At 40.3% G+C, this 25,892-nt stretch overlaps 1 protein-coding gene across 1 annotated transcript in view; it reads right to left on the reverse strand.

The window, feature by feature from the left end:
• Window positions 1-389: 389 nt before the first annotated feature.
• The window catches only part of Slc38a11 (solute carrier family 38 member 11), a 47,443-nt gene continuing 21,940 nt past the window's right edge, over window positions 390-25,892 (reverse strand). Inside the window, exons 8-12 of the mRNA XM_021156695.2 lie at window positions 19,096-19,166; window positions 17,954-18,115; window positions 13,583-13,695; window positions 10,173-10,304; window positions 390-870 (exon numbers count right to left, since the gene is read on the reverse strand). Of these exons, the coding sequence (XP_021012354.1) occupies window positions 610-870; window positions 10,173-10,304; window positions 13,583-13,695; window positions 17,954-18,115; window positions 19,096-19,166 (739 nt within the window). The 3' untranslated portion in view covers window positions 390-609. The remainder of the gene's footprint in view (window positions 871-10,172; window positions 10,305-13,582; window positions 13,696-17,953; window positions 18,116-19,095; window positions 19,167-25,892) is intronic.

A 25,892-nucleotide genomic window follows, 5' to 3' on the forward strand; every position in this document is an offset into this window, starting at 1 on the left:
ACTTTACTTTTTGTGCTTCATAACTGGGGATGGTGTTGCTTATTCATCCAGAGACCCACTTGCCCCTAAACAAAGTATATTCCCTAAGTTACAGTAGAAACCTTCTCTTTGCTGCTGGGGTAGCTATCCTATCTAAGAGTTGCATTTCCCTCTCCCTTCATTCTATATACCCATTAACCCTTTTGTTTTTCCCGAAGAAGCTCACCCTCAGTTCTAACCTCTAGTTACCTACTTATTTGGGAGCACAATACAGTGGTTGAGATACAAGATAATAATAATAATAATAATAATAATAATAATAATAATAATAAAAAATTGTATGGCTGAAAGCAGGTACTTAGTTTCTTAGGTACTTGGGTACTTAGGAACTTAGGCCTTCACTGGTCCTTCTTAATTAGATTAGGACAGTCACAATAAGATATCTGCCCTAGTTTAAGATAAAATATATATTCAACTTTTTAAATTTTTTTTTCCATATTGGCATAAAGAGTAAGGACAAGCAAGTCTAGATGCTCATCAGTGCTAATCTTGTGACAAAGAGACAACCCCGGGTGCATGTTGTTTAAAGCAGCCAGCTCGCTGAAAGATGCTGAGGTTCCAAATTGAAAGTTATATTGTCAGTTGAAGATGAGACCAGGAGGTGTTTGTGAAGGAGATGTTTTCAGGGAAACAGTAGAACATTTCCTGCCCGTGGGTGCAGTCCTGAGGATTTGTGATAGCCATGACGAAGCCTACCACCATCACCACCGCCCCGACGGGAAACATGACACAGGCCATTATCTTATCGGAATGTGTCCTTGGTTCTTCGGATAATTTCAGATAGCAAGCTGAGGGGATGATAAAAATCAAAGGAGCCGCGCAGAGCACACCCTGTGTGTTGAAGACAAGACACAAGGGAATGTTAGAGAGATGCCTTCTTTGGGTGGTCTTTATGTTCTGTTTTTCTGAGCCAGGGTTTCAATATGTATTCAAGGCTGGCATCAAATAGGCAGTGATGCTCCTGCCTCAGTCTCCCAAGTACTAGGATGACAGACATGTACCTTTAGGTTTTAAAAACTGTTATAAAACACTTATTTTTGGAAGGGAAGGGAAATGGCTCAGTAGGTAAAGGTTCTTGCCACCCTAAAATGCAAGTCTGGTGGCCTAACTTCCATCCCAGGAACCAACTCAAAGACAGAAGGTTAGAACCGAGCCTCCAAAGTCCTGTTTTCCACACATAGGCCAGGGCACAAGTGCTCTCCCACCTTTATCACACACACACACACACACACACACACACACACACACACACACACACAAACGTAATACGTAAAAATTTTAATCATCCAGTTTTAGAAATACTTTTTGTTGCACATATTAAAAGTTTCATAGGTTCAGTTGAGACACCAAAAAACAGAAAGAAAAGAAAAGAAAAAGAAACAAAATATTTAGGAAAGACCATCTAAGTTTTTGCTTTCCAACGGAATAGGTGCAAATTAAAAACAAACAAACAAACAAAAAAAACAATATAATGTGCAGCAAGCCTAAGGGCAGACGACAAGATGGACTCCTGGCAAAGCCCTCCTTCTTTAGTCACATCATCTTTCCTAATAATATCTATAAATCGTTGTATATCTATAGTGCCTTTCTAATCTGAGTGGTTTATATGCCATTTATGTACTAAGAGGGACATAGGGAGGTTTCTTTGCTACTGTGTACAGAGGAGAAATTGGGAAATTGAATGGGCTTCTCTTTTTCTGTTTGAAACTAGTGCCTGTTTGTATCAGAAGGAAAAATTTACCCTCAGGCTTTAGCATGAAATCCCATTTCTAAGCCTCCTTTCAAGTAAAGCTAAATGCATTAATTACCCTAGAGAGGAGAACTAAATGACAGTAACTTGCGACTCTCCCCAACTAGGGTGCCAATAAATTTAACCTAAGGGGAAACTCAGATTGAAAATTACGGGTACTAGAGCTGTTTATTGTAAAAACACAGACACACACTGACTTCAAAGAGAAAGAGGTTTTCCCTTTCAGTAGAACTCATTCTCACTAGAAACTTCACAGATGTTGTAAATGTTCGAATTCACTGTATTTTAGGCAGCACCTCCCCCCACATCATGTTAAGTATTAAATGTTATTAAAACAACAAAATTTTCTGACAAACATTTCTCATACTTCATAAGAGCTTTCTCTGTAAGTAAATCTCATTGTGGATATTAGAGGCTTACAGCACGGTGCTATGGAACACATGCAGGCAACATGTTACTCTAGTGAGACAATTTTAGAGGAGAACTCAATTACTTTTGCATATATGACAAGAATAACTGAATATCTATTATTTAACCTAATTCTCAAACACGGCACAGTGCTGTTAGTCTTTGTCGTTGTACGTTCAGCCTCTAGACTTGTTAAGACCGTCTGTTATCTTCAGCCCTATACCTCTGCTCCTTCTCCCTACCTCCACCCCCATCCCCCACCCCCAGGAACCAGATTTCTAGACTCGGACTCTATTTGCATTTCCCTTTACAAAATAGATTTCACATAATCAGCAAGGTCATGCAGGTTTCTTCTTTTTCATTCTGTGTCTAGCTTGTTTCAATCAGCATGATGTTCGCACACGTAGCGGCAAACGCAGGGTCTCCTTCCTTCTTTGTAAAGCCGAATCATGTACCACCGTGTATACAAGCTCTGTTTTCTTCACTCATTCACTGTGGATAGATGAGTAGGTTGTCTCCATATCCTAACACATGCATATATATAATGCCGCAGTGAACATACCGTGCAGACAGGCGTGCCTGATGCTCAGCGAGTCAGTAAACCTTGAATAGAAAACGCTGGCAGCATGGTCATCACTTCTTGAACTGCTTCAAGAACCTCCGGAACTTCCCCCATAATAGATGACAACCTCCATCCCCTCCAAGGATGCACCTTTGCCAGCATTTGTGTCCTCTTGCTTCTTGATAGTAGCATCTTTGTTAAGTGTGTAACAGTTTATCAATGGTGGTTTCAACCTGCACTTTTCTGAGAACGTTATAACTGCCATCTATTTTTATGTTTTCTTAAACATGAGGAGGTTGTTCAGGTTATTTTCCATTTATTTATTTATTTATTTATTTATTTATTTATTTATTTATCGAAAGCCAGGTTCTCAGCCCTGGCTGGCTTATACTCACTCTGTAGATCAGTCTGTCCTCTAACTCACAGAGATCTGCCTGCCTCTTCTTTCTGAATGATTGCTTAGGTAAAAGACATGTGCCACAATGCCTGGTATGTATGTATGTATGTATTTATTTATTTCCTTATTACTTCTGAAATAGGGTCTCATTAGATGTACAATACTTTAAAAGGCATTCTCCAGGACCCACCAATGCAAACAGAGTTTGAGACTAGGTGATGTAAAATTATAGACTATACCATAAACATCTTTTAAAGAACAAGTTTCTCAGTTCTGTCCAATAAAATATGTTTCATACTAAATTCTCCCTCCATACTAGAAGTTTTCAATTATATATTATTTTATTTTTAGTTTTTACAAAAGAATAGTGACAAATAGATGGCTTTGTAGAATGAGATTGTCCAAGGTAGTATCTAAAAATGTGAGGGAAAATGGTTTAGATCACACCACCAGGAAATATTTCCATAGTAAAAGATACAAGAATAGGAAAATACTAAGAGGTACTAATCTTAGTCCTAATTTTAAAATCCTTTAAATCCTAATTTAAAATATATGGGGCTGAGGAGATGGCTCAGTCACTGAACTTCTTGCCATACAAGCGTTTGGATCAGCGTTCGGATCAGCGTTCGGATCCCCAAAACCCATATAAATACCAAGTAGGCGTGGTGATCCACTTGGAACTAATCCTAACCCGATGAAGACGGGACTCTAGAGCAAGCCAGTTAGGGCGTTGTTATAGTGGCAAGCTCTGCGTTTGATTGAGAGACCTGGCCTCAAGGTAGCTGAGCAGGTGGGGATGGTTGCCTACATGAACTTTGGGTTTCCACATGAATGTGCATGCACTCTCCAACACACATGTGTGCACATACATGCAAACATGCATATATACACACACGTATTACAGAGAGAGATGGAAGGAGGGTGGGAGGGAGGGAGAGAGAGATATGGAGGGAGGGAGGGAGAAACAGAGACAGAGATTAAAATTTGTGGAGATGCCTTAGCAGTTAAAGAGCGTGTACTACCTTTCCAGAGGACCTGAGTTTGATTCTCAGCACCCATGTCCTGTGCCTCACAACCACCCATAACTTCAGCTTCAGGGAATCTGACTCTGCTGGCCTCCTGAAACACCTGCACCAATGTGCATATACTCCCACTCAGATACATACACATAATTAAAAGTAAATAAGTACGTCTTTAAAAGAAAAAAGTGTCTGGAGCCATTTGCTGCTTCTCTGAAGCAGAGAGAGAGAGAGAGAGAGAGAGAGAGAGAGAGAGAGAGAGAGAGAGAGAGAGAGAGAGAGACTGCCTGCCTGCCTGCCAGGCAGAGTCAAGGCACGTCAAGGTCTGTTGGCAGATTTCCCAGTCTGCTGAGACATGCAACGATAAGAGGAGGTAGACCTGAGTCTCAAGGTGAGGGGTTGAAGATTCTATGGACCTTGGTAGAAGGAATAGGGGAGGTTTGGGGTGAGAACAAATGTCTTATGTATATTTCAGCAAAATTGTTTCTGTTAGCTTGTGGCTTTGCTTCCCATGGTTCTGTAGTATAAGAAGGCTATGAGAAATACACTCGGGGCTGGCATGGTATAGACCTGCAGTCCTCCCACCGCTGTCTCTTGCATCTTTTTTTTCTATCTTTCCTATAGTCACCCTCACTACCCCCTCAGAGGACGGTTGGATGTTTTAGACGGGTTATTTATCCATCTAGCACTTGAATAGATCTAAGGATTTATGAAAGGCGCCTAGCAAATTAAAAAATAAATTCTCAGATGGCTGAAACTAACTGGACTGTGAACTGTCAACAAATACTTGGAGTTAAGTTATGAGAAATATTATGGAAATGATGAGAGCCACTTGTGGGGATGAGGGTAGGATCTCACCAGGCCTCTTGCTGCTGCTGTCTAGGTAGGTTCCACTGGCATAGCACTCAGGTGCTGGGATTTGCAGACATGGTCTCTTTAGTCCTATGCAGCAGTCATATCTAGGTGACTACACTGAGGAGGGGCACCCAGGTCTTGGGGAGTGACAAGGGTGACAAGGGTGACAAGCATGATGCACTTCTGAAAGTCCCTGCCTCTGTCCCTGCTTTTACCCCTCAAGGCAGTGAAGTCTGTAGTTTCTCTGGGTATGGAGACACAGCTTCTGAGATCATCAAAGGCCCCGCAGGGTCCAGCCTGCCAACTGCTCTTCTTTAGTAGCCAGAAAGGGCTGCAGGACAGAAGGGCAGGATCCTTGCTCCTTAGAGAGAAAAACCAGACAGGGGGTATATGAAATGATAGTTGGTGATCTAAAGGTGAGACTTTCTCTGAAGCCCCTTTCTCCTTGCTATTGGTCCCTGCCTTCCTAGCACACCAACAGAGCATACCTAATGACCCTGGGGGCTAGCTACTTCTGATGAAGCACCATGCCCTGCAGGCCCCATCCCCTCCTGCAGAGTCCATATTTGCCTTGTTCCTGGTTCCTTTGTCTCCTCAGAGGAATACTTTTGGATCTCCCTGCGTCCCTAGAGCTTTTCTTATCCTTTCCTCTCTCTTCCTCCTTCTCCATTGCTGCAAATATTTAAAAGCAGAAAAGAAAAAAAAAAAGAAAAGGACAAAAATTATCTATCTTTTAAATTTCTTCTTTATAATCAACGGATACTCATGACATTTATATCTTATCTTAGGAAAAAGATAAAAGGCTTCATCCCAGGAAGTATGCCAACTTGAACTCTGGTTTTCTCTCCCAATGATTATATCTCTCTGTCTGGGTTCTCACTAGCTGCTTTCTTCTGCCAAGCAAGCAGTACACAGTGCTTTTGGGGCTGGTTCCTGTGGCCATAGCACCAGCTGTTTCTTTTTTTCTTTCTTTCTTTCTTTCTTTTTTTTTCATTCTCCCCCCCCCCGCCCCACCCCTTCTTTGTGCTGCAAGTAGAAACCCATAGGGCCCAATTACTGCAAATACATTCTTTTCCCTAACAGCAACATCTAGCCAAGATGCTGAATGGAGTCTTGCAACAGAACAGGTCAAGGACTTTTTTTTTCCCTCTAAAATGGATTCTTTAAAACTGAGACTGTCTCTGCCTTGAGACTATTTCATTGCTGTTCTCTGTTATGAAAACAGTGCAACAAAGGTGACATTCCAAATGGGCTTTGGAATTTACCAGGAAACGGAAAAAAGTTAGCTTATATTTATTCAGTTTTTCCAACAACAGTATTTTTCTAGTTATGCATGTTCTGATCCTAACCCTTACCAAATCTCTGTGGGTGATTGTGATATCTAAAAAGCCACAACAGAGAAGTGTTTCTAAAACACTACAGTTAGTGCCCTAACAGGGCTCTGGTCATGCATATCCATTCACAGAAATTCTATTAATTCATATGAAAACTACAAACAAAAAAATGAACACAGAAATCTTTACTTCCAATTTATTTACAGCCTGGTATTTATTTTAGTTCATTGAAAATCATTTCATGTGTAGCATGGATTATTCTTAAGCTTATTTTTTTTTTTTTTTTTTTTTGTTTTTTTTTTTTTTTTTTTTTTTTGGTTTTTAGTTTTTCAAGACAGGGTTTCTCTGTATAGTCATGGCTGTCCTGGAACTCACTTTGTAGACCAGGCTGGCCTCGAACTCAGAAATTCACCTGTCTCTGCCTCCCAAGTGCTAGGATTAAAGGTGTGCGCCACCACCACCCGGCTTATTCTTAAGCTTATTAAAGACAAATTTAATCTCTCCCTCTCTTACTTTCCCTACCCATTATTTTTTTCTGTGCTGTGTATAGGACCCAGACCCCTGAATAAGTTAGAAAAGCACTGAATCCCTGAGCTATAGTCCCAGATTTTGTATGTGCAATGAATGTTATATATTCATACGCATGTCGACATGTTCACACATATGGAAGTCAGAAGACTTTGGGTTTCCTATTATATCAATCTCTACCTTATTCCTCTGAGACAGGGAATCTCAATTGAACCTGAAAATTGATGTTTCAGACAGAATGCCTACCTACTGGGGTCAGGGAGATGGTGTGGTATTAAGAATACTTGTTACTCTTGCGGAGGGCCCAAGTTCAACTCTAACCACACACATGGTAGCCTACAGCAGTCTCTTTCTCTAGATTTAGAAGATTTGGTGTCCCCTACTCCATCTTGCCTCTGAGGGTACCACATATACATCCACTTACATAAATGCAGTAAACCATTTATACACATAACATGAATAAAAATTTAAAAACAAATATGATCTCCTGACAATATGGTTCAGTGGGTACAAATCTGACAGCTTGAGTTCAGTCCCCAAAATCAAGGTGGCAGGAGATAACCAACTTCCACTGACTCTGATGTATGTATACAGTGGCAGACATGTGCCTGTCTGCTCTCTTCTTGCTCACTGTCTCTCAGTCTCTCTTACACACACACATACACACACACACACAGAGAGAGAGACACACACACACACAGAGACACACACACACAGACACAGACACACACACACAGACACACACAGACACACACACACACACACACACACACACACCATGCATGCATAATGAGTAGATAGCTTGAAAACTTTTTTTAAAAAGTAAAAAAAAAAAAAAATAAATAAAAGTTTGGAATTCAAATCGGATAAGTCATAAACCCAGGAAGACCAAAGCAGAACAAGAACCAGGATGGTGGTATTGTGACTTGAATGAGAACTAGGCCCATGTTTTTATTTGAACACTTGGTCCCCAGTTAGTACTGCTGTTTAAGAAAGTCCTCTACAGGGTGTGTCCTTGCTGGAGGAAATACATCACTGGAGGGCAGGCTTTGGGGTTTAATAGCCTTGGACCCATTTCCTATTCTCTGTCTCTCTTCTTCCTTCCCTCCCCCCTTCCTCCCTCCCTCTCTTCCTTTCTCCCTCCCCCCTCCCTCCCTCCCTCTCTTCCTTTCTCCCTCCCTTCTCCCCTCCCTCACTCTCTCTTTCCTGTATAAGAGGATGAAATGTGATCAGTCTGCTTCCTGAATGCTAGGCTGGTCTCACCCTGGCATCCTGTTGCTGTAGCTTCCAGTCATAATGAACTGTGAGCCAAAATGACAAAGTTGCTTTTTCAGAATATTTTATCATAGCAGCAGAAAAATAACTCTATAAGAACCATTAATTTGGACATCTCTACTCTACAGTTGAAATGTTAATGCTACCTACAACACTGTAATATATGTATATGTATACATATATGTATATGTGGTGTATGATAGATATACATATTTTCCTTAATTTCCTGCTTCTATTCTAGTGGATGCTCTTGTATCTATGAATATTTATATAACTGGGTCCTAAACTGTGATCATAAGACATAATCACTTATATAATGATTTGAGCCCAATGTTCTCAACACAGTACCCAGTGTGGTGGACTATGATGAATGTCATAAAATATGCTTGTCTTCAAAGAGCCTACAGTTTGGTAAGTAAAGATAATTCATGGACAGTACAAATATTATGTGTTCAAAGATCATATATAAAAGTTATTTCATAAGGTTATATGAAAACCATTCACAGGAATTAAGATTCCCATATGATTTTACTTCTGCAATATGTTTTAGAGATGAGGTCTTGCCACACTGCTCAGACTGGGTTCAAGTGGTCCTCTTGCTTAGTCTTCTGAGAAGCTAACTAGCTGGGAATACAAAGTTGCAGCAACATACCAAAGGAAGGCTTTTTCCTGTTGTTGGTGTAATGGACGATCCCTTAGGATCCTTAGTGTCTGGGACTTGGGGGAGATGGAGAGTCTCCCTTTCCACGTTATCTGATATAAGAAAAGTCCAAATTATTTACTCCTCAACAGACTATGTTCCTCCTTTCGTCTGGAATTTGTAGTCACATTGGCACTGGGATGGTATTGGGAAAGATAAGCCTTCAGATATGCCCAATTCTCATAGCCGAGGGTGTATGATGAGTTAGTTGGAGTCTCTCCTGTATAACTCTGTCCTTCCTGTGGCAAATGACCAGGAAATGCCAACTGGATTCCTTCTGATTAGAAATCCTGTAAGGCTAGTGTAAGGGAAGAATAATGACCTTGCCGTGGTGGCTTTCATTCATCTCATCAAAGGACACCATTATCCTAACTGGACTAAATAGAATGGAATTATTCTTGATGTGCTTCTCTGTCCCTCTATGTTCCCAATGGAATCTGTCACCAAAGTGTGTTAACTGTGTGTGTTCTTCATCATCTACAAAGCAGCTAAACCTTCATGTTGGTGAGAAAGGTTTGATTTTTCTTATTTCCTTCTGTCACTGTATTTCTACTGAGTAATACAGAGCATTGCTCAATTACTATATGGTCAATGAATAAGTGAGTTAGAAGTTGCACTTGGCAATAGTCATTGTAAGACTTAGACAGACATAGAAAAATAATTATTGCAAGAGGGCAGGAGAAGGAACAAATGGAAAAACATATAAGGCAAAGGACAAGAGGAAAGATCAATATGGCATAGTTACAGGCTAAAAATAAATCTAACAGCAAAGCGAGCCTTTGGAGAAGCACATTGGAAACAAGTTTCCATAAAGGCAAGGGCTAAGTTATAGGACAATAGCATTTCCAATTTCTTTGAAAGAAATGGATCAATTCAGACAGGACACAATAGAGACCTACATCTGAGTGGTATTAGAGATGACAAAAGTCTGAGGAGAGAAAAAATATTTAAAGAAAAAATATTTGGGTCATCCAAAGCAATTATGTAATTGGGATAAAATTTTCTTCCTTCTATAAGTCCAACAAGTCCACAAGATATTTAAATTCCAAGTCCAGTGAAGAATTAAGTCAACGTGCGATATACCTTTATAGTACAGGGACAAGACTTGTACTCATGGAAGCTCTGGAACAAACTATATGTGTCCATAAACAGCAGAGTATCATCATTAGCAATATGTATTATTATGTTGTAAACGGATTTTCATTATACTTCAGAAAGTGATACTTAAAAAAAAGGAAAGCACATTTTGTACTTTAAGAAAGAAAATTTTAAGAAAGGAGGGAGCAAAACATTCAATGTACTTACATTGAGTTCTAAAACTATTCCAAGGCAGTCAATCAGCAATGATACCAGTGTGGCTGCAGTAACGATAACCACTGTTAAGATGGTGTGGAACACTGATGAAAGAGTCCCACCAAAAAACACATTGGCAATTACCTGGCAAAGAAGTAGATCAGACTGAGACATGCCCTTGAGGCTTACTGGAATCACAGCAACACTATGACTGTGTCAAACACTATCAGTGAGGCAATTGGTCAAACCTTAGGTCACTAGGAACATGATTATCCTTCCAAAGTATTTCCATATTCACATACACAGCAATAATAAGTATTGTTTACTAGGTTCCTTGTCAGTTGATGTCTTATGCTGTAGACCCAGAGCATGGCACACCAGTGTTATATTTTTTTAGGGTAAGAAATCTCTTGGATTGTTGCCTTATCCTTCTTGAGCTGGTAGGGTTACCACTAAAACAAACTACAAATATAATTGATTATCTAATGGCCTCTAAGGAAGGTGTTGGGATTTACCCTTTTCATGATACTTGGTGAGTACTGTCCTTTATTAATAGGAAATAAATGCTAGGCACATAAAACCCACAAAGAGGAAAGTCAAACTAAAATGAGTTCATCATTATTTTCTATGAACATGCATACCAGGAGGCTAATCTCTAGTCATCTATTGGATGTATCCCATTCTGATAAATTTACAATAAGAAGATGTCTAAGGGATGAATCCTATTCTCAAGAATTGACATCTCCAAAGAAGACCCATAACTTTTACAAAGAAACAGAGAACAGTTAGTGGCAGAATGAAAAAGACTAAATAACGTTTAGAAAGCTCTCCAGTTGTTTAGAATGGTTCAGTGTGGGGAGTAGAGAAATTCCTGATGAACGTGTAGGGAGCAGATGAAGACTTCAGTGAATGTGTAATATTGACATGAGAGCAGCTATGTCAAGGACCCCAGTGTCTCAGACCAACGTGATTGGCCAACCCTTTCCAGAGTCCTTGTGCAATTGTTGACAGAAAGTGTACTCTGTCTCAGGTTCCTCCTCCCAGATGCTGACAAACTGAGACCTCTCCCAGGACAACCTAACACCTTCTCCTTACCCTGTATATATATAAGCACTTTTGTTTCTAGGCTTGTCAAAGTAAGTGCATTCCATCAGAGCAAGCACATCCCACCCAACTCCAGCTTTTCTGCATGTGTGTCTGTGTTTTTTCATTCCTATGTCACCCCAGGCAGGTTTTTAGAACCAGGGCACACAAGTGTGTCAGCTTCCTTTAAAGTACTCCTTTTTATGCCATTGCTGAAATGCGAGTGACCTGTCAGAGCTTGAGGTAGGGATAAAATTTAGAGTAGAATTACACGCTGAGGCCACAATCTACAGAAAAGTAAAGGAGAAAAAAAATGAAGACGTCATCTATGGAAGACAGAAAGGAGAATCTGAACTGAGCATGTGCAAAATCCCAGAGAAACAAGAAGTGTCATTTGGGAAGAGAGGGTCAGGTGCTGGGTACCATGAAGATGACATGCATTGAATCATCCAGACAGATGATGTCCCCACAGATCAGCTGCTCCAGCGCTGATACTAATGGTGATACTAATAACTGTAGATGATATGAGTTTGATGTTTCCCCAAATTCATCTTCTTTAATCACAACTCTCCCATATATCTCTAAAATGAGATTCTGAGGCTGAAATAACCACTTAGGCATGATAGCAAAGGACATATATCAGGTTTCTATCCTCTTTAGGTGTGCCTGGCCGTTTTACCTATGAAGAGAAATAGTTCTGCTAGCAGCCTTCAGATGAAGAGATAGAACTCTCAACTCCTCCTGCACCATGCTTGCCTGGATGCTGACATGTTCCTGCCTTGATGATAATGGACTGGGTTGTGCCATCTGTGAACCTGGGTATGACTGAAAAGAATGCACAGTACTGAACATCCCCTGCCATGTCCCAGGACTGCCTCTCATTGCCAGACCTGGCCTGCAGTGAGAAATCAGCAGCCTGGCAGATTAGATAGGGAATTTAAGATCCTGTTGGTGGTTCGCTTCATACATTACAGTCATTCACCCAGCAAGCTGTGTAAACAGCCTGTAGGAATAGGTCCTGACTAAGCCCTTTTCACAGTGACTATGAAAGAAGCTCTGTGAGCCTGGATGGTGGGTGCTGCTACTCAGCACACTGGATATCTAGCCAACAGCATAAGAGATTCCTGACAAGCCATATCACCCAGTCTTACATAAGAATAGAGTCTCATCCATTTACACAACTACCTGTATTTGTAACTACGTAAAATTCATATAAAACAGTTAGATAACTATAGATATAAAAATATATCTGTAAACTTATAGTTTTAAGTTTAAGTTTGGTTCCTCATAGACCATAATATTTTAAATATATAAATATATATTTATATTATGTAATATACATTTATACATAATATATGATACTATATTGTATAAATACATGTTATTATATATTAAATATAAAATAAAACCCCCTTTTCTGGCCTATGGTAAATAAACAATGACTTAACTAACATCTTGGCAAAATATAATTTTAGAAACAATGTCTTTGAACTTTCATCCTTAAGTTATTTTTTGACATTCCTTTAAAAATAAAAAGCAGTGATTTTGATTTGGCTGTCCTAAAGGCTGCTACTCACTTGGGAAAGAAGTGGAATATCTGTGTTTATGATAACATAGACTCGACCCTGGAGCATAATTTATAGTTACAACATGTGAAACATTTGATTCTGTAAATATTTGAATATATATTTGAATGATAATGAGGTTATGACCACTCCTGGGTATGGTTGAGGAGAACATTTTTACGTAGATATGAGGGAGAAAAAACAGCCTGAAGCATCTTCAAGAATCCCGAGCAGGGAAAGAAAGAAGCACATTAAACATGACTAATAGACTGGACAGGGCCATGAGAGGAGAGACAGAGGTGAGAAAGCAAGAGAGGAAGAGGAGAGAGAGAGAAGAGGAGAGAGGGCAGACCAAGAGAGGAGCCAAGGACAAGAGATCAAGAGAGTATGTGACTGAAATGGCTGGATTGTATAAGAATCATGAGTGATGGGGGTGAGGTGAAGTGGTGGGGGAGTGAAGCTTGGGATCTAGAGAGATTTAGGGTAGGTAGTTAGGGTGAGAATTGTGGAGGGGAGAAGTGCACAAAGTAGCCCGATTCTGTGAAAAATACTAAGATAGTCTGGCAGCCTATGTCTGCTTTGATATGTTAATAGACACCTCAGTTGGCCATTTGTCCCAGGTTTCTTTAGAACTTAACGATATTCATCTGTAGATTCTGATACTTAATAGCCTAAAGAGAAGGCTGTATGAATCTATCCCCTGTCATCATGTGTTTGAGAATTTGTATATTGAATTATCTATGTCTTCCTAAATGTAGTAGAACCTATGCTTACCTCTCTGGTCACAAAGCATTCAATCGGGTAAGTCAAAATGACAGTGATACCATAACAAAACCTCCCAAAGGTCACCAGGTCATCACTTCTGCAGTAATTTTCAAACAAGTCTCCTGGAGAACAAGAGGAAATAGATTTATTTGCAATGTATTGGGGATAACGAACAAATGAGATTTTCCTTTGTATAAAAGTGATAGCCTCTCTCTCTCTCTCTCTCTCTCTCTCTATATATATATATATATATATATATATATATATATATATATGTACATATACATATATACATATACATATATATACACACATACACATATATATATACCTACACAGACATATATATATGTATACACACACACACATATATATTTCATATCATTAAAAACACATAGATTACCAGGTCTAAGTATAACATACTTTAGTAGCCCCAGGTTTATTCACTGCTATTAAAACTAGTGTATATTCTATTTGAAAGTAAACTTGTCACTGGTAGAGTTCTTATTTGTTTTCAGTATACTTGCCTTAAAGTTGTGCCAACTTTTGAAAAACTACTTAGTCCATTGTTTTGGGTTTTTTTTTCCTCTTTCTTTTAATAATAGAATCAACTCCCTAAATTCTTATGTGTTAGCCTTTATAAATGGCTTCTGGTCTTTGTTTCTGGTGACTGTATTATTTTTAACAAATGTCTATTAAAATAAACAAATTTCTCTTTGAAATGCTATCTTTAGCTTGAGGACAGCCCCACAAGGAAGAGGAGAATCAGGGTATGTGGGGAGCTGGGTTTCCTGTGCTTGAGGTATGCAGGTCCTGATCACAAACCCAGGACCACACCAAGGAATTCCAAAGATACACTGTCTTTCACAACATTTGATACACCCAAAGGTAAATGCATATTTCACTGGTTCAAAATTGAAAAGGGGGGCAATTTCAGGAACGGACATTAACTTTATTTTCAAATCAAGAAATAAACCATATATATATATATATCTTATGCTAGTTCTTATGGAGACCCCATTTGTTTTCAGAAGTCTACGAAGAAAGGCAGGGCTCTATTCTCAGATCATATGCCAGCACATACTTGCTGAACACAGCCTTCTGGCCTCTTTATTTCCTGAACATAACATGGTTAAGCGTGCACACAGCAGTTGCCTTTTTTGAATTAAACCAATTAGAAAATCAGACGGAAGCCACACGCTGTTTCAGAGGAGCTTGTTTTTATTAAAGAGTGAGGAGGCAACCTACTTGCACATCCTCCTTTTGAGACATGCTTTAAGTGGCCATGTTCTTCCCCTCCACCAATGACACCAGATGTGTGTTACCCTTTTGCTCCCCCTTCTGGTCAGAAAAAGATGACAGCACAAAGCAGTAGTGGCAGACACCAAGCTTCAGTGTTGACTGAAGAGTCGACACTGTGAGAAACCCAAGAACAAAGGTTCCCATCACTAACCACTAATAACTAGGTCCTGCATCTTCTATGAGGTCCTAGGGAATAGCAACAGGACACCAGACTTCCCACGACCTTACGGGCTTAAATTTTCCTGATGAACAATGGAGCGTGTAGTTTACACAAACAAGACCAGATCGACTGTAAAAATATATTTTATTCGCCAGATGTAATTGTCTCCCAGGCTTACAACCTCAGTCTGCTAACTTAGGCCTAGTCCTGGAATGCTTTGTACAATCTTATCTAGGCCTGGAATGTTTTCAGCCTCTGAGAGTTGCTGCTGAATATAATTACCCCATCCTAATTCTTTCTGATCTCTGGCTGGCTGGTTCAACTCAGCTGTTCTGGCTCAAACTCCTCTCCAAGCTGACTGACTCATTCTGGGTTCTCTTGGCTTCCCTTGAATTGCTCTGCTTGGCCTCATACTAACTTTGTCAATATATTCTAATCTTTTGGCTCATTCTCATTCTCTGACTTGTTCTGTTTTCACTTGTGTCTGGCTTATTCTTTCTCTACAACCTGTCGCTGTACAACTGTCCCTGTAAAACTGCCTTCTCTCCTTTTCTACACTGCTCTCTCTTAGTTTTCCTTTCCTCTCCTGGTGAGAATTGATCATATCTTATTCTGTCAAATCTTTCTCTGATTTATCATTATGTCTGCCACTCAATTAGACATCACTTTCAAACATGGATGCTTCCTTCTACAGACTAACTTTATCTTCATTGTTTAGGGTTAAAGGTGTACTAAGGGCATGTCTGTATTCCATCCAGAGGGATTAAAGGTGTGTGCCAAGGGCTGAGCCACACCACAACTAGAAACAAGTTTTTCCAGTAAACAACACAATCTCAAGGCTCACAGTGGGCTTAAATATCCCACAACAATTGACCTAAAGAGAAATGAGCTAAAGAAGCAATGCTGGCTGATTTCAGCCTGCGTATAAGTGTGTCAGGGAATTATAGTGAAGAAAAAACAAAAACAAGGGCAAAAACTATGACATCAAAGACTGGTCAGCCTTTTTTATATGGAGATATGTGTGAGAAACAGTGTATGTGTGTGTATATGAATATATGTAGTATATGCATATATGTGTGTGGGTATGTGCATGGACTGTGGAGGCCAGAGAACACCAGGTATACTGCAAATCATGTTCTGCCTTATTATTTTTGAGATAGACTTTCTCACTGAAGCTATGCTGGCAGCCAGGAATCCCAAGTGATCTTACTGTCTCATCCTCATGCCCAAGAATAAGTACATGCACATGTGGCTGCACTCAGCTTAAAGAGCCCCTGTCACACTTTTCTTTATAGGATAAAGTACTACTATATAGCACAGGCTACACATCTCCAGCCTTAACTCCCTGTGGGTTGTGTTGGAATTACAGGTGTTAATGACCACATACAGCTGTTATAAGTATTACAGCATAGCAATTACCAATGCTAAAATCACTATGAAGATGTCACTTGCAAAAACAGAGAGACATTTACAAACCAAGGTTACCATGCACGCAGGAACCCTTAGGCCATTCAGCTTGGTATATTATGTAGTAATCGTGACTGGTAAATGGCAGTGTTTGAAACAGTTCTTATCAAGACTTTCAAGGTTGCTTTTAACTGTACTATCCTAGAGCAGGTAGAACACACACACACACATATGTATGTATGTGTGTGTGTGTGTATATATGTGTGTGTGTATATACATTTATCTATGTGTGTATAATATATATATATACATATATATATATAACTATATTGGTATCACATTAATCATTCAGTTTTTAAAAAATCTTTCTTATTTTCTGAGAAATGTATGTATATAATCATGGTGATCTATGACAGGTATTCAGATCAAGGCATCCCAAGAGTACCACAGTGACACAGAAAACTAAGCCAAGAGGAGCTGGACACTAAGAGACTACTAGAGGTTCTGTGCAGATCAAAACTTGGGAGACAGACAGAGAAGGGGCAGGGAGAATATCTGAGCTTGAGCATCAGTAGACGGGAGTACTGGTTGCTACCAGCCAGCTGGGGCAAGTTACTTCTATTTCTGTGTAAGCAGGAAGAAGAACTAGTTATTCCACTTACATTCAAAGGGTTGTGGGAAGGTCAAGTGAGATCCTAGACCTGCAAAAGCTGCAGAATACATGGATCATGGCATCTGGCTGCTGTCAGGCTACCTTGAGTACTAAACCCTTAATGATTGGATAAAAGCGTTAAAAGCAGTAAAACGGGGACCACGTAGTTACTGGGACCACGAGATACAAGAAAAGAGAAGTCACTTTGAAGGCAGAGAGGGAAAGGGCTGGCTTTATAGGAAAGGTGATGTTTGCTGATTTAATCCAGAATGAGACAATTAAGCAGAAACATCCTACAGGCCTGGGCTTCAAGGGCAATGGGAAGATCACTCAGACTATTTGTCAACAGAAAAGCAGGGCCCCAATCCTTGAGTGGCGTGGGAGATTAGAAAGGTCTGAGGAAGAAAACAACAACAAAAATATTAGCACAGAAAAAGAAGAGCGGTAACAGTACAGTTATTCTTTCCTCAAGTGGGAGGCAGTTCAGTACAGCTGACTCAGAAAGGTTCAGAGAGACCAGAGGCAGAAAGGTTATCAGCTTCAACTTTGGGAGGCTATTAGTACCCAGGAAAGGAAAAGTACAGAGCAGAGGGGAGCCAGAGTTCACGTCTGGCAACAAGCAAACAAGTGCACCTGGGAGCAGAGAGTACGGATCACAGAACTAAATCTGAGAGGTTAAGAAGAGAGAAATTGTGGAGCAGACAATAGACAGGCAGGAGGAGAAAGCGGAGAGTGGGTGGAAGAGGGCTGGGGTGGGATAGTCCCCTGGAAAAACTTTTCCAGAAGTGGGCAGAACACTGATCAACTGGTACCAGTGCACTTGCACCAGGATGGGCTGTGCTTTAGTCTTTCATGTTACCTTGAGTGAAGCCAGTAAAAGTGAAGTACCCGCACGTTGCAAAGAGCACACAGATGAATACAGAAACCAAGATGGATGTGTGGATAATCCGGCGCCACTTCGCTACTGTGGGCTCTTCGAGAGAACCGTAGACTAGGAAGCAGTTATGGTGGCAAATGAACGCTGGAACACAAAAGAAAACCTCATGACTCGGGAAACAGCAGGACTGTGTTTTCTACTTTGAAAAGGTGAGAGATGTATACTGCCTTAGAATATCTAATATCTAAAATGAACATATATTAATTTACAGCACTAAGTAAGCCAGAATGTAAGGCCTACATACAAGGAACTTCACAGAAGGCTTACCTAGTAACTTCATGTAACTCGCAACATAAACCAGACCTGTCCAACAACTTTCCTATTGTTTCCTCTTCCTCTTCCTATCTTCAGGAAAATTTGTACCTTGCTTTATTTGGCAGCTGGGACATAGTGGAGTTATAAATATCTAGCGAAATCCTAAATCCTTTCTGCAAAGACTTTATAGAAGTCTATGACATTTACTGGACTTTCAAGTTAGGAAACACACAAACCATTGGTGGAACTAACACAGGTTTGACAAAATCACACTGGGAAACAGGTCTCATGTGGGGGGGCTTATTAAAGGGAGGGGCGATAGAACATAAAGGAAGGAAGGAAAATGAAGTGGTTTGGGGTTGGGAAAAAAGTGGCTTTTTATTGGGGCCATGACACATGAGCAGGAGGACATGTGACAGGGGCAACAATGGGAATTGTTTTGCCTCTGAGCAGCCAGGGATGATATGACTTGTTGCCCAGTCCCTCGGGGCTGGCCAGGAAGGTGCCTGATTGCTAACATTGTCATGGGGGTCCCTTTGGGCTGGCCAGGGATGTGCTTGAGTGCTAACTACTGTCATGAATGTCCAGCATCGAAACACTGTTCTCCAATTAGAAGCAAAATTTAGTAACAAATGAGAAAGTTTAATAATGGACAAGCCAGGCTTGAGCTTGATTTTATATCAACACGAACTAGATTGTGTACTGCTAATGGGGAATCTAAACGTAAAAGACCCTCTATACATGGACCAGAACTTCTTCACAGAGCAGATGTGTCATACTGACAAAGAGTTTTGAAACCAGGTACTCACCAAAAGACATCACCCCAATAGCCTGGATGGCATTGGGCTTTGCAAACACCCAAGCATTGTCTGTCTTTGGTCTAGAAGAAATTCATTTAATTAGATACATTATTAAACAAGTGTAATAATAAGTTTACTGGAGAATGAGAAATGGTGTCACCCATAAAAACTGAGTATCTTTCAATAGGAACTTAATAAGTGAGCTGGAGAGACAGCTCCGTGTTTAAAAGTACTTGTTTTCTTTGCACAGGACTCAGGTATGGTGCCTAGTATGCCCAAGGTGACTCATGGCCATTTGTAATTCCAATTCCGGGGTTGAATGTCCTCTTATGAACTCCTTAGGCACCAGATACATCACACACACACACACACACACACACACACACACACACAGAGAGAGAGAGAGAGAGAGAGAGAGAGAGAGAGAGAGAGAGAGAAGGATACAGAAACAGAGAGACAGGAAAACAGAAAAAGAGAGAGAACAATTTTATAGACAATAATACCCATACATATAAAATAAATAAATTACTGAAAAGAAAAAGAGAAAATTAATAAGTGGTTTTCATCAACATACCTTTCCTGAGGGCATCAGAGTTTCCCAACCCCACTGCTCTAAAATGCCTGTTGAACACTTGGACAGATTCTGTGTTTAATTATACATATAAAATACTCACTGACTGCGTGACTTGGGGAAATCGATTTGCTCGATCAATATAACAACAAAAGTTAATATGGAGTCATCACACAAGATCCTATGGGAGATAGACAATTGCCAGTATCCTATAACTCCTCTCCATTCACCTCTTCAGCTTTTCCAGTTCCATCCGCCTGAGAGAGGTGGAATGAGGAGGGTACACATGAGTTGATGCTGACTGAGGGTGTACTGTCTATTTCTGGGGGAAATATCCTGTGTTATTTCATTTGTTTCTTGCAGAGACATTTAAGAATTATCAGTGTTTACACCAGACATAGTGTAACCTTAGCCTCTAGTGGGCAGAGGCAGGTGGATCTCTATGAAGTCAAGGCTAGCTTGATGTACACGTTGAGTTCCAGCTCAGTTAGGGCCACACACTCTGTCTCAAACCAAAACCAAATCAATTATTTTTGTTTCACATCAGGGTAGTCTCTGCTTCATGGTCTGATTTGCTTTGCTGCCTGGTGTGTTTCGTACAAAATCTTTTCGTGCATTGGCCTCAAGAGTCTACCTGTTGGTAGACTTCTCAAGAGGAATTTTGATCATACACACTTTTAAAACTTATATTTTACTCAGTTATTTGTTTTTGGGACAGAGTTCCAGGTTGGCCTCAAACTTGTGATCCCCCTGCCTCAGCCTTTATTATAGCTCTGGGATTAAAAGGGTAGCGTCATCATGCCCATTTACGCACTTTACATTCTCGAGCAGCATAAATCCCAGTAGAATTAAAACATCCAGAATCAGCACGGATTGGCCTACCTAATACATACCTTCCCCTCTACCTCTGGTAATAATGGATAGTACAGGCCTGGAGTCTGTTCCTCTGGCCTCTTCTACTTATTGGCTAAAGCATGTCGTTAGCCAAGTTAATCGATCCCTGTTTCAATTTCTGCATTTGTTAAATGGGTGTAACCATATTATCTAATTCCCTGAGCTATTGTACCGATTAAATGAGATAAGGTGTGTAAATCTTCTGAGCAAGGAACTGTAAGGCAGTATCTATTCAATAGACAGTCTGTTTTATCAGTACTGTTTATTAATATTGGATTAATAGCCTTTCTTAAGTGTTCAAAGGCAAATAAGCATCCACAAGCATGGCACGCTTCTATTGACAGGTTTGAATGAGACTCAGGAGAGTGTCTGGAGGTAGACAAGGAGCCCACTGGAGAGCACGCAGTTACTTGGGGGCTAAATAAAAAGGGCAATTCTCGAGATGAAAACTCAGCTTTCATGTTTGTTATTCATTGTCTGAATGAAGAGGACACAAACGAGTCCCATTTGTTTTGTCAACGTCTGTGGAGTTTGTGCAGTATATCATCTTTCTATAAATGAACTGAGCAGCTCTCAGAGGGGGAAAACTGTCTTTCAGGAAAGCTAGCCTAAGCGGGAGGCCTCCTGTCGTTTCCGGACCTGCTGGGAATCTCTGTTCTTTGAGTGGAAGCTACTGCCACCTGCTGCCTCCGCTGCTCTCTCTCCCTCCAGTCAGCCTGGCAAATTCCAGCCTTAATGAGCAACTGAAACGTGCACACTTATTTAATATATTTATAAAATGATCCCTGTTGGGCAGTATTAGCAGAGGGCTTTAACTTTCTGATATGCTCTGAATGTGCAATGTGTTCCAAGTCTAGGAAAATGATAGAGGTAACAGGATGTGGGTTTTCAACGGTTTGTCACAGAATAAGACTGAGTTCAGAAACAGGTCCAGGAAGGAGAAGGGAGGGAGGGTGGAGAGAGAGGGAGGGGGAGGGCAGAGGGAGGGGGAAGCGCAACTAAGGGATGGGGATGGGGAGGGGGTAAGAGACATGGGGGACAGAGGAAAAGAGAGAAAAGAGAAGAAAAGGAATGGCTATCTCCTCCTGGTATAATTTATGAGATGACATAAAATTTGATATCCAACCTAGCTGAAAAACCAATGAAATTACAGTCTTTCTGCCTTTAGATGACAAATGTCAAATACAAAGATATTAGCAATACGTTCAAGCAATTTGTATGATTAATACATCACCAGAAATGGCCTTCATAATCAATGCCAGGCTAGTCTCATAGAAACATTTGTTAGTACACTTACCATGTTAACAGATTAGTGTGGGAAAGCATATGAATTTTAGCACATACACAAAAGCATATGATTCAGCATTTCTTTTCTTAGTCATAGCAAGCAAGCTGTTTTCCTACAATTTTACCAAATCAAACTCGTATTGGATGCTTAAACAGGCACATGTACTTCAAACGAAATTTGTGGTTTTAAGTGAAGGAATATTTTTAAGGGTTACTCTCATAGATTTCTTCCCAAAGATTTCATCTAAACACTAATTCTGATATTTCTTACTTTTTCTTCTTTTAATCTTTGGATCACATGTAGAGTAACAGAGACTAGAAACTGGCAGGTAAAGGAGGGACTCAGGCTGGGTGGTGGTGACACACTCCTTTAATTCCAGCACTTGGGAGGCAGAGGCAGGTGGATTTCTGAGTTCGAGGCCAGCCTGGTCTACAGAGTGAGTTCCAGGACAGCCAGGGCTACACAGAGAAACCCTGTCTTGAAAAGAAGAGACTCAGAATAAAGCTGGTAGAAAATTTGTTAGGTTTTTCATCTGAACAAAAATCTGCATATGTATGGAGGACCTGTGATTTTGTTGTGATACATGTATAGACCAGGTAAATTTTAAATCAGGACAAACACACACACACACACACACACACACACATGCCCATTTACATACTCGATCATTTATTCTTTATCATAAAAATATGTAAAATACTTTTTTCTAGCTTTTAACCATAAACAGTACATTATCATTATCAATAACCATTCTACTGAATATAGAACTTATTTCTGTTAATTGTGGCTTTGTATACCTCCTTCTAAGCCTCTCCTGGCAACCATTTAACTCTTTAACTTGTAAGAAAGTAACTTTTTTGTGTGCTTTTTGGAGACATGCTCTCATTCTATACCTTAGCTGGCCTGGGATTCCTACAGATCTGCTTCTTTCCACCTCCCCAGTGATGGTAGTAAACACATGTGGGACTAAACCCTTCCTGAGATCAACTTTCAAAATATTACACAAGTGAGTGAGATCATGCAGTACTTGTCTTTCTGTGTGTGGCTTTATTTTATATTTTTATTTATGATTTTCAGTCCCCTGTTGTGGCACATTATATGATTTGGGTTTTGTTGTTGTTGTTGTTATTTTTTTGTTTTGTTTTTAATGGTGGAATAGCATTATGTTGTATGTGTTTGTTGTATTTTCCTTATTTATCAGTGGGTAGAAACTTACATTGTTTCTTTATCTTCATTATTAGAAATAATGTTGCAGTAATTAGTTGGATAATTTTTGAGAAAGAATTACTTATCTACCTGTGATGACTATTCTTGGTTGTCAACCTGATTATGTCAGGAATTAACTAAGACCTCCAAATGGAGCACATTTGTGAGGGATTTTTTTTTTTAAACTTGAAGTGGGAAGATCTACTTCTAATCTGGATATTTGTGGTGGGAAGACACACCTTTAATCTAGATCTTTTGAGGATGGAAGACCTAGTTGAAATCTAGTCCACTCCTTCTATTTAGGGATTTTACTTTTTACCTGCTTGCTTTCATTTCGATAGCATGTCCATTCCTCATAATTGTCATTAGAGCCAACTTCTTGGAGATTCCAACATATATAGAATGCCAACTAAGATATTTATCCTCATGGATGGAATAACTATTGGATTCTTGAAACTTCTATTTATAGGCAGCCATTGTTCAATTAAGTGGACCACAGCCTGTAAGTCATTCTATAGAAAATGTCATTCTGTAGAATATATACAGAATATATTCTATATTCTAGAGAACCCTGACTAATATACCATCCCTTTCCATTAGATAACAGCAGAGTATAAACTCCACAGAAAGAGAAATAGCTTTTCTAAAGCATAAAATGTCTTTGAAATAATAAAATTTGCACTTACACCTCCATGTAAACCAATACTAAAACTTTTAACCTGGGCCTAGAGAGATGATTTGGCAGTTGAAAGCACTTCCTGCTCTTCCAAAGGATTCCAGTTCTCTTCCCACTATCCATATTGGACCTCTTCTGGCCTCCGCAGGTACCAACACACACACACACACACACACATGTATAGTTGATTATATAACTAAACAAGGATAGGACACATGGATTTCCCCCTCTGTCCTGAGATCCCAGAATCTTTTACTAAAAGAAGAGACATCTGAGGAGAAAATATTTTGTGAAAAGAAATTGGATGTTTAAGTCATAACTGTGGAGAATCATGAGGAAGACACACATCATGAGAAAGAGTGGCTTAGGTCATGCCAGCTGGTAGTGGGCGGGGCTCAGACACTAGTGAGCTACCCTGGGTGTGCCAATAAAAGGGGAAAACAAAGAAAAACAGGGTGCTTTGGGATCCTGGAGAGAGAGTGTCTGGAACAGGGAAGAGGCAGAAGGTGGGGGATGGGGGTGGGACCCTAGGGTGGTGGTGGGTGGTACTGGAACAAACAGAGAGGCTGATCTCTCTAGAAGGCTTAGCAGAACAGGAAGCCAGTCAGGGTGACCCAGTATCTTACCTGTGTGAGCATTTGGAAGAAGGTTAACAAAAGGGATTAAGTCTAAAAGTCAAACAGGGCAAACCAGCAAACAGGAAAGTGAAAGAAGGAATGAAGCAGGGAAAAGGGAGAAAGGGGTAGGAAGGAAGAGGAAGAGAAGGAAAGGGACTTCATTTTGAAAACTTTAGTGTCTATGAATTACAAGGTCTGAAGTGACCTTGGGCTTGGTATAGAGCAGTTTGCAGCCGTAGAATGACCAGTGCTTCAAAAAGAACTGATTGCTTCCTTTACATAAAAAACCTTAACAGATGTTAATTATATAATTTTTGTTTAGCCTTTTTGGTGGGGGTGGGGGGATGCTGGGATCAAAATCAGGGTTTCCTGTATGCTAATCACAAAGCTATATACATAGTCCTATATGCTTTTAAAGAAAAAACTTATTTTTAATCATTTTTACTTATATGTATGTCTGTGAGAGCATATGTCATATATGGGCATGCCTGAAGAGGCCAGAAGAAGACATAAGATCTTCTGTTGCTGGAGTTGCAGCTGGTGGTGAGCTGCCAGATGTGGGTGATGGTTTGGATCCTTGTAGTCCTGCATCTTGTATTGATTAGAAACTTACATTTGTTATCTTCATAATGGCCGAGGGATCAGAAATGTTGTCCTACCAAATAACCCTGTCTTTATGAAGTGATTAAAAACAAGCTTCAAGCTGGGCATGGTGTCTCACCTGAAATCTCAGCTCTCAGGAGGCAGAGGCAAGTGGATGTCTGTAAGCTTGGGTTAGCCTGGTCTACAAAGCAAATTTCAGGCTAGCGTAGAATATATTGAGCCCCTGTTTCTAATAAATAACACAAAACAACAACCAAGCTCTGAGATATTCCTGCTGGACCTTAGGACACTGCACCTCTGGGCCAGGAGGCTCAGAACACCTTGTACCTTCTGGTAGCGCACACTCAAACTCTTCCGCAGAGCACAGGATGCTTCCAAGTGATCCAGTGTAGGCAGAACCTGTTCTAAATTAACTGCTTCAATCAGACACAGCTTAGAGTTAAATGCTCTGGCTACCCCTAGGCACAGCTCAGCGTTTCCTGTTTTCTATCATAGCACAAGCTCTAAGCGACAGGCAGAGCTGACCACTTCCCCAGGCTCAGCACCAGCTGGCTCCTCAGCCACCGCTCCCTCCCAGAGCATTTGTGTCAGACTCCTTGATACAGATCTGTGTTTGACATGAGCTGGCAGGAAAAAAAAAATCCTCCCTTGTGATTACGCTCAATGTCAAAATGGATTCACTGACTTTAAATACAATTTTTAAACTTTGATTTAAATTTTCAGAAAACTTAATATTGATTTTGGGGGGTGGTGGTGGTGACAGAATTTACTTTTGCTCTTACAAAAAAATGACCCACGGGCTGGAGAGATGGCTCAGTGGGTAAGAGCACTGACTGCTCTTCCAAAGGTTCTGAGTTCAAATCCCAGAAACCACATGGTGGCTCACAACCATCCGTAATGAGATCTGACGCCCTCTTCTGGCGTGTCTGAAGACAGCTACAGTGTACGTAC

Source organism: Mus caroli, chromosome 2 (assembly GCF_900094665.2).
Source record: "Mus caroli chromosome 2, CAROLI_EIJ_v1.1, whole genome shotgun sequence".
NCBI lineage: Eukaryota > Metazoa > Chordata > Mammalia > Rodentia > Muridae > Mus > Mus caroli.